This window comes from Oncorhynchus clarkii, chromosome 19 (genome assembly GCF_045791955.1).
Source record: "Oncorhynchus clarkii lewisi isolate Uvic-CL-2024 chromosome 19, UVic_Ocla_1.0, whole genome shotgun sequence".
Lineage (NCBI taxonomy): Eukaryota > Metazoa > Chordata > Actinopteri > Salmoniformes > Salmonidae > Oncorhynchus > Oncorhynchus clarkii.
The window spans coordinates 1,857,176-1,870,122 of record NC_092165.1 but is presented as its reverse complement, the minus strand read 5'-3'; the positions used below and the strand labels follow the sequence as shown (position 1 = coordinate 1,870,122).

The 12,947-nt window shown below is 50.8% G+C and overlaps 1 protein-coding gene across 1 annotated transcript in view; it reads right to left on the bottom strand.

Annotated features, from left to right (window-relative positions):
• Positions 1 to 1,827: 1,827 nt before the first annotated feature.
• LOC139375506 (NEDD4-binding protein 2-like) overlaps positions 1,828 to 12,947 on the bottom strand; it is a 36,556-nt gene continuing 25,436 nt past the window's right edge. The window contains exons 15-18 of the mRNA XM_071117338.1: positions 11,515 to 11,703; positions 5,081 to 5,249; positions 2,982 to 3,105; positions 1,828 to 2,052 (exon numbers count right to left, since the gene is read on the bottom strand). Of these exons, the coding sequence (XP_070973439.1) occupies positions 2,007 to 2,052; positions 2,982 to 3,105; positions 5,081 to 5,249; positions 11,515 to 11,703 (528 nt within the window). The 3' untranslated portion in view covers positions 1,828 to 2,006. The remainder of the gene's footprint in view (positions 2,053 to 2,981; positions 3,106 to 5,080; positions 5,250 to 11,514; positions 11,704 to 12,947) is intronic.

The window sequence follows — 12,947 nt, the reverse complement described above, 5'->3', positions numbered from 1 at the left end:
GCACCTAACCCATTTAGGAGTCAGTCCCTAACCCTTTAGGAGTCAGTCCCTAACCCTTTAGGAGTCAGTCCCTAACCCCTAACCCTTTAGGAGTCAGTCCCTAACCCTTTAGGAGTCAGTCCCTAACCCATTAGGAGTCAGTTCCAAACCCTTTAGGAGTCAGTACCTAACCCATTTAGGAGTCAGTCCCTAACCCTATAGGAGTCAGTCCCTAACCCTTTAGGAGTCAGTCCCTAACCCTAACCCTTTAGGAGTCAGTCCCTAACCCTAACCCTTTAGGAGTCAGTCCCTAAACCATTTAGGAGTCAGTCCCTAACCCTTTAGGAGTCAGTTCCAAACCCTTTAGGAGTCAGTACCTAACCCATTTAGGAGTCAGTTCCTAACCCTTTAGGAGTCAGTCCCTAACCCATTTACGATTCCCTCTATAGAGAATAGGGGGCCATTTGGATTCCCTCTATAGAGAATAGGGGGCCATTTGGATTCCCTATATAGAGAATAGAGGGCCATTTGGATTCCCTATATAGAGAATAGAGGGCCATTTGGATTCCCTCTATAGAGAATAGGGGGCCATTTGGATTCCCTATATAGAGAATAGGGGGCCATTTGGATTCCCTATATAGAGAATAGGGGGCCATTTGGATTCCCTATATAGAGAATAGGGGGCCATTTGGATTCCCTATATAGAGAATAGGGGGCCATTTGGGACAGCCATAAAGTAGAACAAAACCAAACACTGTTTCTGTCAACACTGTCAATACTCTTCGATCTAATGTATAAACGGCCCAGATATCACTTCTGATCTAATGTATAAACGGCCCAGATATCACTTCTGATCTAATGTATAAACAGCCCAGATATCACTTCTGATCTAATGTATAAACGGGCCAGATATCACTTCTGATCTAATGTATAAACGGCCCGGTTATCACTTCTGATCTAATGTATAAACGGGCCAGATATCACTTCTGATCTAATGTATAAACGGCACGGTTATCACTTCTGATCTAATGTATAAACGGGCAAGATATCACTTCTGATCTAATGTATAAACGGCACGGTTATCACTTCTGATCTAATGTATAAACGGCCCGGTTATCACTTCTGATCTAATGTATAAACGGGCCAGATATCACTTCTGATCTAATGTATAAACGGGCCAGATATCACTTCTGATCAAATGTATAAACGGCCCAGATATCACTTTTGATCTAATGTATAAACGGCCCGGTTATCACTTCTGATCTAATGTATAAACGGGCCAGATATCACTTCTGATCTAATGTATAAACGGCACGGTTATCACTTCTGATCTAATGTATAAACGGCCCGGTTATCACTTCTGATCTAATGTATAAACGGGCCAGATATCACTTCTGATCAAATGTATAAACGGGCAAGATAACTTATCTTAAAAATGATATAACCCCACACATTCACCATTACAGAAACATCATGTTAAGATACATGATATACACTTAGATTGACATGGTTTTATAAAATCTAAAAATCTACATTTAATATAATTTAAAATGAACTCTCGCTCTGTCATTGTTTGTAAATCCTGATAAAGTTTCATACAAAAACAAAAATATTGTACAAACATGGCAACAGTGAAGACATAAAAATAGATTAAGACAATTTCTTCGGCAGCTATTAAAATAATTGTTAGAGACAGGGAGAGACAGACAGACAGAGAGAGAGAGAGAGAGAGAAAGAGGGAGACACACAGAGAGAGAGAGAGAGAGAGAGAGAGAGAGAGAGAGACAGAGAGAGACGGAGACACAGTCAGAGGGAGACAGAGACAGAGAGAGAGAGGTAGAGAGAGAGAGCGAGAGAGAGAGAGGGAGAGACAGAGACAGAGAGAGACAGACAGAGAGAGAGAGAGAGAGAGGAGGGTGTGTTTTTTGTGTATGTGAGAGAGGAAGTGGTAGCGGTAGATTCCAGGGGAGAGGGGGAGGAGACAGTAGTGTCTTGATAAGGACAGTCAGTCACATGACAGCTTCATCTCAGTTCAGACACACCAACAACAGACCTGGCTTAGGCTCAGTAAACCTGGGGAGAGAGGCAGAGAGAGAGAGAGAGGCAGAGAGAGAGAGAGAGAGAGAGAGGGGTGGTAGAAAAAGAGGGGGAGAGGGGGGGAGAGAGAGGGTGAGTGTGTCGCGTTACCTAGTATTGACATAATGATTGTGTAGTAATGACCTGTAGCCCAGTGTGTTGAGGTACCTGTAGCCCTGTGTGTTGAGGTACCTGTAGCCCTGTGTGTTGAGGTACCTGTAGCCCTGTGTGTTGAGGTACCTGTAGCCCAGTGTGTTGAGGTACCTGTAGCCCAGTGTGTTGAGGTACCTGTAGCCCTATGTGTGTGTGTACCTGTAGCCCAGTGTGTTGAGGTACCTGTAGCCCAGTGTGTTAAGGTACCTGTAGCCCAGTGTGTGTGTGTGTGTGTGTGTGTGTGTACCTGTAGCCCTGTGTGTGTGTGTGTGTGTGTGTGTGTGTGTACCTGTAGCCCTGTGTGTTGAGGTACCTGTAGCCCAGTGTGTTGAGGTACCTGTAGCCCAGTGTGTTGAGGTACCTGTAGCCCTATGTTTGTGTGTACCTGTAGCCCAGTGTGTTGAGGTACCTGTAGCCCAGTGTGTTGAGGTACCTGTAGCCCTGTGTGTGTGTACCTGTAGCCCTGTGTGTGTGTTGAGGTACCTGTAGCCCAGTGTGTGTGTTGAGGTACCTGTAGCCCAGTGTGTGTGTTGAGGTACCTGTACCCCAGTGTGTTGAGGTACCTGTAGCCCAGTGTGTTGAGGTACCTGTAGCCCAGTGTGTTGAGGTACCTGTAGCCCAGTGTGTGTGTTGAGGTACCTGTAGCCCAGTGTGTGTGTTGAGGTACCTGTAGCCCAGTGTGTGTGTTGAGGTACCTGTAGCCCAGTGTGTGTGTGTGTGTGTACCTGTAGCCCAGTGTGTGTGTGTACCTGTAGCCCAATGTGTTAAGGTACCTGTAGCCCTGTGTGTTGAGGTAGTCTATGACAGCAGGGCGGATACGAGCCACTCCTCCCTGGCTGTGGTTCCCTCTTCCTGTTATAACTGACAGCTGAGACCTACACACACCCTGCTGACACTCTATACACACACACACACACACACACACACACACACACGCACACACGCACACACACGCGCACACACACACACACACACACACACACACACACACACACACACACACACACACACACAGAAACACACACACACACACACAAAGGAGAGGAGGAGAACATGTGGTCACGTTTAGGGAACAAAACTCTCTGTGGTCTTCCTCTCTGACTCCTCTTCATCACGCAGCCTGGAGGTCTAGCTAGGTGGACCTGTGGTCTTCCTCTCTAACACCTCTTCATCACTCAGCCTGGAGGTCTAGCTAGGTGTACCTGTGGTCTTCCTCTCTAACACCTCTTCATCACTCAGCCTGGAGGTCTAGCTAGGTGTACCTGTGGTCTTCCTCTCTAACACCTCTTCATCAAGCAGCCTGGAGGTCTAGCTAGGTGTACCTGTGGTCTTCCTCTTCATCACACAGCCTGGAGGTCTAGCTAGGTGTACCTGTGGTCTTCCTCTCTAACACCTCTTCATCACACAGCCTGGAGGTCTAGCTAGGTGTACCTGTGGTCTTCCTCTCTAACACCTCTTCATCACGCAGCCTGGAGGTCTAGCTAGGTTTACCTGTGGTCTTCCTCTCTTAACACCTCTTCATCACTCAGCCTGGAGGTCTAGCTAGGTGTACCTGTGGTCTTCCTGTCTAACACCTCTTCATCACGCAGCCTGGAGGTCTAGCTAGGTGTACCTGTGGTCTTCCTCTCTAACACCTCTTCATCACGCAGCCTGGAGGTCTAGCTAGGTTTACCTGTGGTCTTCCTCTCTTAACACCTCTTCATCACTCAGCCTGGAGGTCTAGCTAGGTGTACCTGTGGTCTTCCTCTCTAACACCTCTTCATCACGCAGCCTGGAGGTCTAGCTAGGTGTACCTGTGGTCTTCCTCTTCATCACACAGCCTGGAGGTCTAGCTAGGTGTACCTGTGGTCTTCCTCTCTAACACCTCTTCATCACGCAGCCTGGAGGTCTAGCTAGGTGTACCTGTGGTCTTCCTCTCTAACACCTCTTCATCACGCAGCCTGGAGGTCTAGCTAGGTGTACCTGTGGTCTTCCTCTCTAACACCTCTTCATCACGCAGCCTGGAGGTCTAGCTAGGTGTACCTGTGGTCTTCCTCTCTAACACCTCTTCATCACACAGCCTGGAGGTCTAGCTAGGTGTACCTGTGGTCTTCCTCTCTAACACCTCTTCATCACACAGCCTGGAGGTCTAGCTAGGTGTACCTGTGGTCTTCCTCTCTAACACCTCTTCATCACGCAGCCTGGAGGTCTAGCTAGGTGTACCTGTGGTCTTCCTCTCTAACACCTCTTCATCACGCAGCCTGGAGGTCTAGCTAGGTGTACCTGTGGTCTTCCTCTCTAACACCTCTTCATCACGCAGCCTGGAGGTCTAGCTAGGTGTACCTGTGGTCTTCCTCTCTAACACCTCTTCATCACGCAGCCTGGAGGTCTAGCTAGGTGTGCCTGTGGTCTTCCTCTCTAACACCTCTTCATCACGCAGCCTGGAGGTCTAGCTAGGTGTACCTGTGGTCTTCCTCTCTAACACCTCTTCATCACGCAGCCTGGAGGTCTAGCTAGGTGTACCTGTGGTCTTCCTCTTCATCACTCAGCCTGTAGGTCTAGCTAGGTGTACCTGTGGTCTTCCTCTCTAACTCCTCTTCATCACGCAGCCTGGAGTTCTAGCTAGGTGTACCTGTGGTCTTCCTCTCTAACACATCTTCATCACACAGCCTGGAGGTCTAGCTAGGTGTACCTGTGGTCTTCCTCTCTAACACCTCTTCATCACACAGCCTGGAGGTCTAGCTAGGTGTACCTGTGGTCTTCCTCTCTAACACCTGTGACAGGTGGAGTAAGGCCTCGTCGACACGCAGCCTGGAGGTCTAGCTAGGTGTACCTGTGGTCTTCCTCTCTAACACCTCTTCATCACGCAGCCTGGAGGTCTAGCTAGGTGTACCTGTGGTCTTCCTCTCTAACACCTGTGACAGGTGGAGTAAGGCCTCGTCGACATGCAGTCCGTGGAGATCTAGAACATTCTGAGGCAGCAGGGAGGAGTTGACCCGCTCAAAGATCTGGGCCGCCGCTCGGTGATTGGCTTCATGCATCTTCTGACCATGGAGATGACCCTGACACACACACATGCACACGCACACACACACACACACAGCTTTTAGACAAGTGTTGTCACGATACCATGGGGGAAGACTGTACCAAAACGATCCCATGGGGGAGACTGTACCAAAACGATACCATGGGGGGGACTGTACCAAAACGATACCATGGGGGGGACTGTACCAAAACGATACCATGGGGGGAGACTGTACCAAAACGATACCATGGGGGAGACTGTACCAAAACCGATACCATGGGGGGGTCTGTACCAAAACGATACCATGGGGGGAGACTCTACCAAAACGATACCATGGGGGGAGACTGTACCAAAACGATACCATGGGGGGACTGTACCAAAACGATACCATGGGGGGGACTGTACCAAAACGATACCATGGGGGGAGACTGTACCAAAACGATACCATGGGGGGAGACTGTACCAAAACGATACCATGGGGGGGAGACTGTACCAAAACGATACCATGGTGGGGACTGTACCAAAACGATACCATGGGGGGAGACTGTACCAAAACGATACCATGGGGGGGACTGTACCAAAACGATACCATGGGTGGGGACTGTACCAAAACGATACCATGGGGGGAGACTGTACCAAAACGATACCATGGGGGGGACTGTACCAAAACGATACCATGGGGGGGACTGTACCAAAACGATACCATGGGGGGAGACTGTACCAAAACGATACCATGGGTGGGACTGTACCAAAACGATACCATGGGGGAGACTGTACCAAAACCGATACCATGGGGGGAGACTGTACCAAAACGATACCATGGGGGGACTGTACCAAAACGATACCATGGGGGAGACTGTACCAAAACCGATACCATGGGGGGAGACTGTACCAAAACGATACCATGGGGGGGAGACTGTACCAAAACGATACGATGGTGGGGACTGTACCAAAACGATACCATGGGTGGGGACTGTACCAAAATGATACCATGGGGGGAGACTGTACCAAAACGATACCATGGGGGGGACTGTACCAAAACGATACCATGGGGGGGACTGTACCAAAACGATACCATGGGGGGACTGTACCAAAACGATACCATGGGTGGGGACTGTACCAAAACGATACCATGGGTGGGGACTGTACCAAAACGATACCATGGGTGGGGACTGTACCAAAACGATACCATGGTGGGAGACTGTACCAAAACGATACCATGGGTGGGACTGTACCAAAACGATACCATGGGGGAGACTGTACCAAAACCGATACCATGGGGGGGTCTGTACCAAAACGATACCATGGGGGGAGACTCTACCAAAACGATACCATGGGGGGAGACTGTACCAAAACGATACCATGGGGGGGACTGTACCAAAACGATACCATGGGGGGAGACTGTACCAAAACGATACCATGGGGGGACTGTACCAAAACGATACCATGGGGGGGACTGTACCAAAACGATACCATGGGGGGAGACTGTACCAAAACGATACCATGGGGGGAGACTGTACCAAAACGATACCATGGGGGGGAGACTGTACCAAAACGATACCATGGTGGGGACTGTACCAAAACGATACCATGGGGGGAGACTGTACCAAAACGATACCATGGGGGGGACTGTACCAAAACGATACCATGGGTGGGGACTGTACCAAAACGATACCATGGGGGGAGACTGTACCAAAACGATACCATGGGGGGGACTGTACCAAAACGATACCATGGGGGGGACTGTACCAAAACGATACCATGGGGGGAGACTGTACCAAAACGATACCATGGGTGGGACTGTACCAAAACGATACCATGGGGGAGACTGTACCAAAACCGATACCATGGGGGGAGACTGTACCAAAACGATACCATGGGGGGACTGTACCAAAACGATACCATGGGGGAGACTGTACCAAAACCGATACCATGGGGGGAGACTGTACCAAAACGATACCATGGGGGGGAGACTGTACCAAAACGATACGATGGTGGGGACTGTACCAAAACGATACCATGGGTGGGGACTGTACCAAAATGATACCATGGGGGGAGACTGTACCAAAACGATACCATGGGGGGGACTGTACCAAAACGATACCATGGGGGGGACTGTACCAAAACGATACCATGGGGGGACTGTACCAAAACGATACCATGGGTGGGGACTGTACCAAAACGATACCATGGGTGGGGACTGTACCAAAACGATACCATGGGTGGGGACTGTACCAAAACGATACCATGGGTGGGGACTGTACCAAAACGATACCATGGTGGGAGACTGTACCAAAACGATACCATGGGTGGGACTGTACCAAAACGATACCATGGGGGAGACTGTACCAAAACCGATACCATGGGGGGGTCTGTACCAAAACGATACCATGGGGGGAGACTCTACCAAAACGATACCATGGGGGGAGACTGTACCAAAACGATACCATGGGGGGAGACTGTACCAAAACGATACCATGGGGGGAGACTGTACCAAAACGATACCATGGGGGGACTGTACCAAAACGATACCATGGGGGGGACTGTACCAAAACGATACCATGGGGGGAGACTGTACCAAAACGATACCATGGGGGGGAGACTATACCAAAACGGTACCATGGTGGGGACTGTACCAAAACGATACCATGGGGGGAGACTGTACCAAAACGATACCATGGGGGAGACTGTACCAAAACGATACCATGGGTGGGGACTGTACCAAAACGATACCATGGGGGGAGACTGTACCAAAACGATACCATGGGGGGGACTGTACCAAAACGATACCATGGGGGGGACTGTACCAAAACGATACCATGGGGGGACTGTACCAAAACGATACCATGGGGGGACTGTACCAAAACGATACCATGGGTGGGGACTGTACCAAAACGATACCATGGGTGGGGACTGTACCAAAACGATACCATGGGTGGGGACTGTACCAAAACGATACCATGGGGGGAGACTGTACCAAAACGATACCATGGGGGGACTGTACCAAAACGATACCATGGGGGGACTGTACCAAAACGATACCATGGGGGGAGACTGTACCAAAACGATACCATTGGGGGACTGTACCAAAACGATACCATGGGGGGACTGTACCAAAACAATACCATGGGTGGGGACTGTACCAAAACGATACCATGGGGGGACTGTACCAAAACGATACCATTGGGGGACTGTACCAAAACGATACCATGGGGGGGACTGTACCAAAACAATACCATGGGTGGGGACTGTACCAAAACGATACCATGGGGGGACTGTACCAAAACGATACCATTGGGGGACTGTACCAAAACGATACCATGGGGGGACTGTGATTTTCAGGTTTTCACTCTCAAAATTACAATAAAAAAAACAAACAGAAAAACAAGTCTACAACAATTCTTAATCCACATCAGGGAACAGCTTTGGAGGTCTGGAACAAATCTAAAACATGTGGGTTTTAAAGTCACCGAGCACAAAGGAGATCATCTGACTCTGGGTCAGTAGATAAAGGACCTCATCTGACTCTGGGTCAGTAGATAAAGGACCTCATCTGACTCTGGGTCAGTAGATAAACGACCTCATCTGACTCTGGGTCAGTAGATAAAGGACCTCATCTGACTCTGAGTCAGTAGATAAAGGGCTTCATCTGACTCTGGGTCAGTAGATAAAGGGCCTCATCTGACTCTGGGTCAGTAGATAAAGGGCCTCATCTGACTCTGGGTCAGTAGATAAAGGACCTCATCTGACTCTGGGTCAGTAGATAAAGGGCCTCATCTGACTCTGAGTCAGTAGATAAAGGACCTCATCTGACTCTGGGTCAGTAGATAAAGGGCCTCATCTGACTCTGAGTCAGTAGATAAAGGACCTCATCTGACTCTGGGTCAGTAGATAAACGACCTCATCTGACTCTGGGTCAGTAGATAAAGGACCTCATCTGACTCTGGGTCAGTAGATAAACGACCTCATCTGACTCTGGGTCAGTAGATAAAGGACCTCATCTGACTCTGGGTCAGTAGATAAAGGACCTCATCTGACTCTGGGTCAGTAGATAAAGGACCTCATCTGACTCTGGGTCAGTAGATAAAGGACCTCATCTGACTCTGGGTCAGTAGATAAACGACCTCATCTGACTCTGGGTCAGTAGATAAAGGACCTCATCTGACTCTGAGTCAGTAGATAGGGCTTCATCTGACTCTGGGTCAGTAGATAAAGGGCCTCATCTGACTCTGGGTCAGTAGATAAAGGGCCTCATCTGACTCTGGGTCAGTAGATAAAGGACCTCATCTGACTCTGGGTCAGTAGATAAAGGGCCTCATCTGACTCTGAGTCAGTAGATAAAGGACCTCATCTGACTCTGGGTCAGTAGATAAAGGGCCTCATCTGACTCTGAGTCAGTAGATAAAGGACCTCATCTGACTCTGGGTCAGTAGATAAAGGACCTCATCTGACTCTGGGTCAGTAGATAAAGGACCTCATCTGACTCTGGGTCAGTAGATAAACGACCTCATCTGACTCTGGGTCAGTAGATAAAGGACCTCATCTGACTCTGGGTCAGTAGATAAAGGACCTCATCTGACTCTGGGTCAGTAGATAAAGGACCTCATCTGACTCTGGGTCAGTAGATAAAGAGCCTCATCTGACTCTGGGTCAGTAGATAAAGGAGATCATCTGACTCTGGGTCAGTAGATAAAGGACCTCATCTGACTCTGAGTCAGTAGATAAAGGACCTCATCTGACTCTGGGTCAGTAGATAAAGGACCTCATCTGACTCTGGGTCAGTAGATAAAGGGCCTCATCTGACTCTGAGTCAGTAGATAAAGGACCTCATCTGACTCTGGGTCAGTAGATAAAGGAGACCATCTGACTCTGGGTCAGTAGATAAAGGGCCTCATCTGACTCTGGGTCAGTAGATAAAGAGCCTCATCTGACTCTGGGTCAGTAGATAAAGGACCTCATCTGACTCTGGGTCAGTAGATAAAGGACCTCATCTGACTCTGGGTCAGTAGATAAAGGACCTCATCTGACTCTGGGTCAGTAGATAAAGGGCTTCATCTGACTCTGGGTCAGTAGATAAAGGGCCTCATCTGACTCTGGGTCAGTAGATGTCTGTAACCCCCCCCCCCACCCACCTGTTGTCCATAGTAGGAGGCTACATCTTTGCGTCCCTGTCTGTGAGCCCCCCCCCCCCCACCTGTTTGTCCATAGTAGGAGGCTACATCTTTGCGTCCCTGTCTGTAACCACCCCCTCCCCACCTGTTGTCCATAGTAGGAGGCTACATCTCTGCGTCCCTGTCTGTAACCCCCCCCCCCCGCCTGTTGTCCATAGTAGGAGGCTACATCTTTGCGTCCCTGTCTGTAACCCCCCCCCCCCCCCACCTGTTGTCCATAGTAGGAGGCTACATCTCTGCGTCCCTGTCTGTAACCCCCCCCCCCCCCCCCCCCACCTGTTGTCCATAGTAGGAGGCTACATCTTTGCGTCCCTGTCTGTAACCCCCCCCCCCCCCCCACCTGTTGTCCATAGTAGGAGGCTACATCTTTGCGTCCCTGTCTGTGAGCCCCCCCCCCCCCCCCACCTGTTTGTCCATAGTAGGAGGCTACATCTTTGCGTCCCTGTCTGTAACCACCCCCTCCCCACCTGTTGTCCATAGTAGGAGGCTACATCTCTGCGTCCCTGTCTGTAACCCCCCCCCCCCGCCTGTTGTCCATAGTAGGAGGCTACATCTTTGCGTCCCTGTCTGTAACCCCCCCCCCCCCCCACCTGTTGTCCATAGTAGGAGGCTACATCTCTGCGTCCCTGTCTGTAACCCCCCCCCCCCCCCCCCACCTGTTGTCCATAGTAGGAGGCTACATCTTTGCGTCCCTGTCTGTAACCCCCCCCCCCCCCCCACCTGTTGTCCATAGTAGGAGGCTACACCTTTGCGTCCCTGTCTGTAACCCCCCCCCCCCACCCCCCCACCCACCTGTTGTCCATAGTAGGAGGCTACATCTTTGCGTCCCTGTCTGTAAGCCCCCCCCCCCCCCACCTGTTGTCCATAGTAGGAGGCTACATCTTTGCGTCCCTGTCTGTAACCCCCCCCACCCCCCCACCCACCTGTTGTCCATAGTAGGAGGCTACATCTTTGCGTCCCTGTCTGTAACCCCCCCCACCCCCCCACCCACCTGTTGTCCATAGTAGGAGGTTACATCTCTGCGTCCCTGTCTGTAACCCCCCCCCCCCCCGCCCCCCCCACCTGTTGTCCATAGTAGGAGGCTACATCTCTGCGTCCCTGTCTGTAACCCCCCCCCCCCGCCCCCCCCACCTGTTGTCCATAGTAGGAGGCTACATCTCTGCGTCCCTGTCTGTAAGCCTCTGCAGCCTTGCTGAAGCTCTCCAGCTGTCTGCCTCTCTGGAGCCTGGCCTCGGCTCGGAAGTCTTCATACTCTGGGTCCTCCACATCCTGGTACTGAGAGAGGGACTGTGGAGGGGGCACTGGAGCTGCTGCACGCTTCTGAGAGGGGGAGGGGGGGGTAGAGAGAGGGAGGGGGGGGTAGAGAGAGGGAGGGGGGGGTAGAGAGGGGGAGATAGAGAGGGGGAGGGGGGGTAGAGAGGGGGAGTAGAGATAAACTTTGCTGCTCCAATATATCAACTGCAACAACAGAACACCGACCAGGGTCTGAATCCACCTCTCCGTCAACAACAGAACACCGACCAGGGTCTGAATCCACCTCTCTGTCAACAACAGAACACCGACCAGGGTCTGAATCCACCTCTCCGTCAACAACAGAACACCGACCAGGGTCTGAATCCACCTCTCCGTCAACAACAGAACACTGACCAGGGTCTGAATCCACCTCTCTGTCAACAACAGAACACTGACCAGGGTCTGAATCAACAACAGAACACCGACCAGGGTCTGAATCCACCTCTCCGTCAACAACAGAACACTGACCAGGGTCTGAATCAACAACAGAACACCGACCAGGGTCTGAATCAACAACAGAACACCGACCAGGGTCTGAATCCACCTCTCCGTCAACAACAGAACACTGACCAGGGTCTGAATCCACCTCTCCGTCAACAACAGAACACTGACCAGGGTCCGAATCCACCTCTCTGTCAACAACAGAACACCGACCAGGGTCTGAATCAACAACAGAACACCGACCAGGGTCTGAATCCACCTCTCCGTCAACAACAGAACACCGACCAGGGTCTGAATCAACAACAGAACACCGACCAGGGTCTGAATCCACCTCTCCGTCAACAACAGAACACTGACCAGGGTCTGAATCAACAACAGAACACCGACCAGGGTCTGAATCAACAACAGAACACTGACCAGGGTCTGAATCCACCTCTCTGTCAACAACAGAACACCGACCAGGGTCCGAATCCACCTCTCCGTCAACAACAGAACACTGACCAGGATCTGAATCCACCTCTCCATCAACAACAGAACACCGACCAGGATCTGAATCCACCTCTCTGTCACAACAGAACACCGACCAGGGTCTGAATCAACAACAGAACACCGACCAGGGTCTGAATCCACCTCTCCGTCAACAACAGAACACCGACCAGGGTCTGAATCCACCTCTCTGTCAACAACAGAACACTGACCAGGGTCTGAATCCACCTCTCTGTCAACAACAGAACACCGACCAGGATCTGAATCAACAACAGAACACCGACCAGGGTCTGAATCAACAACAGAACACCGACCAGGATCTGAATCCACCTCTCCGTCAACAA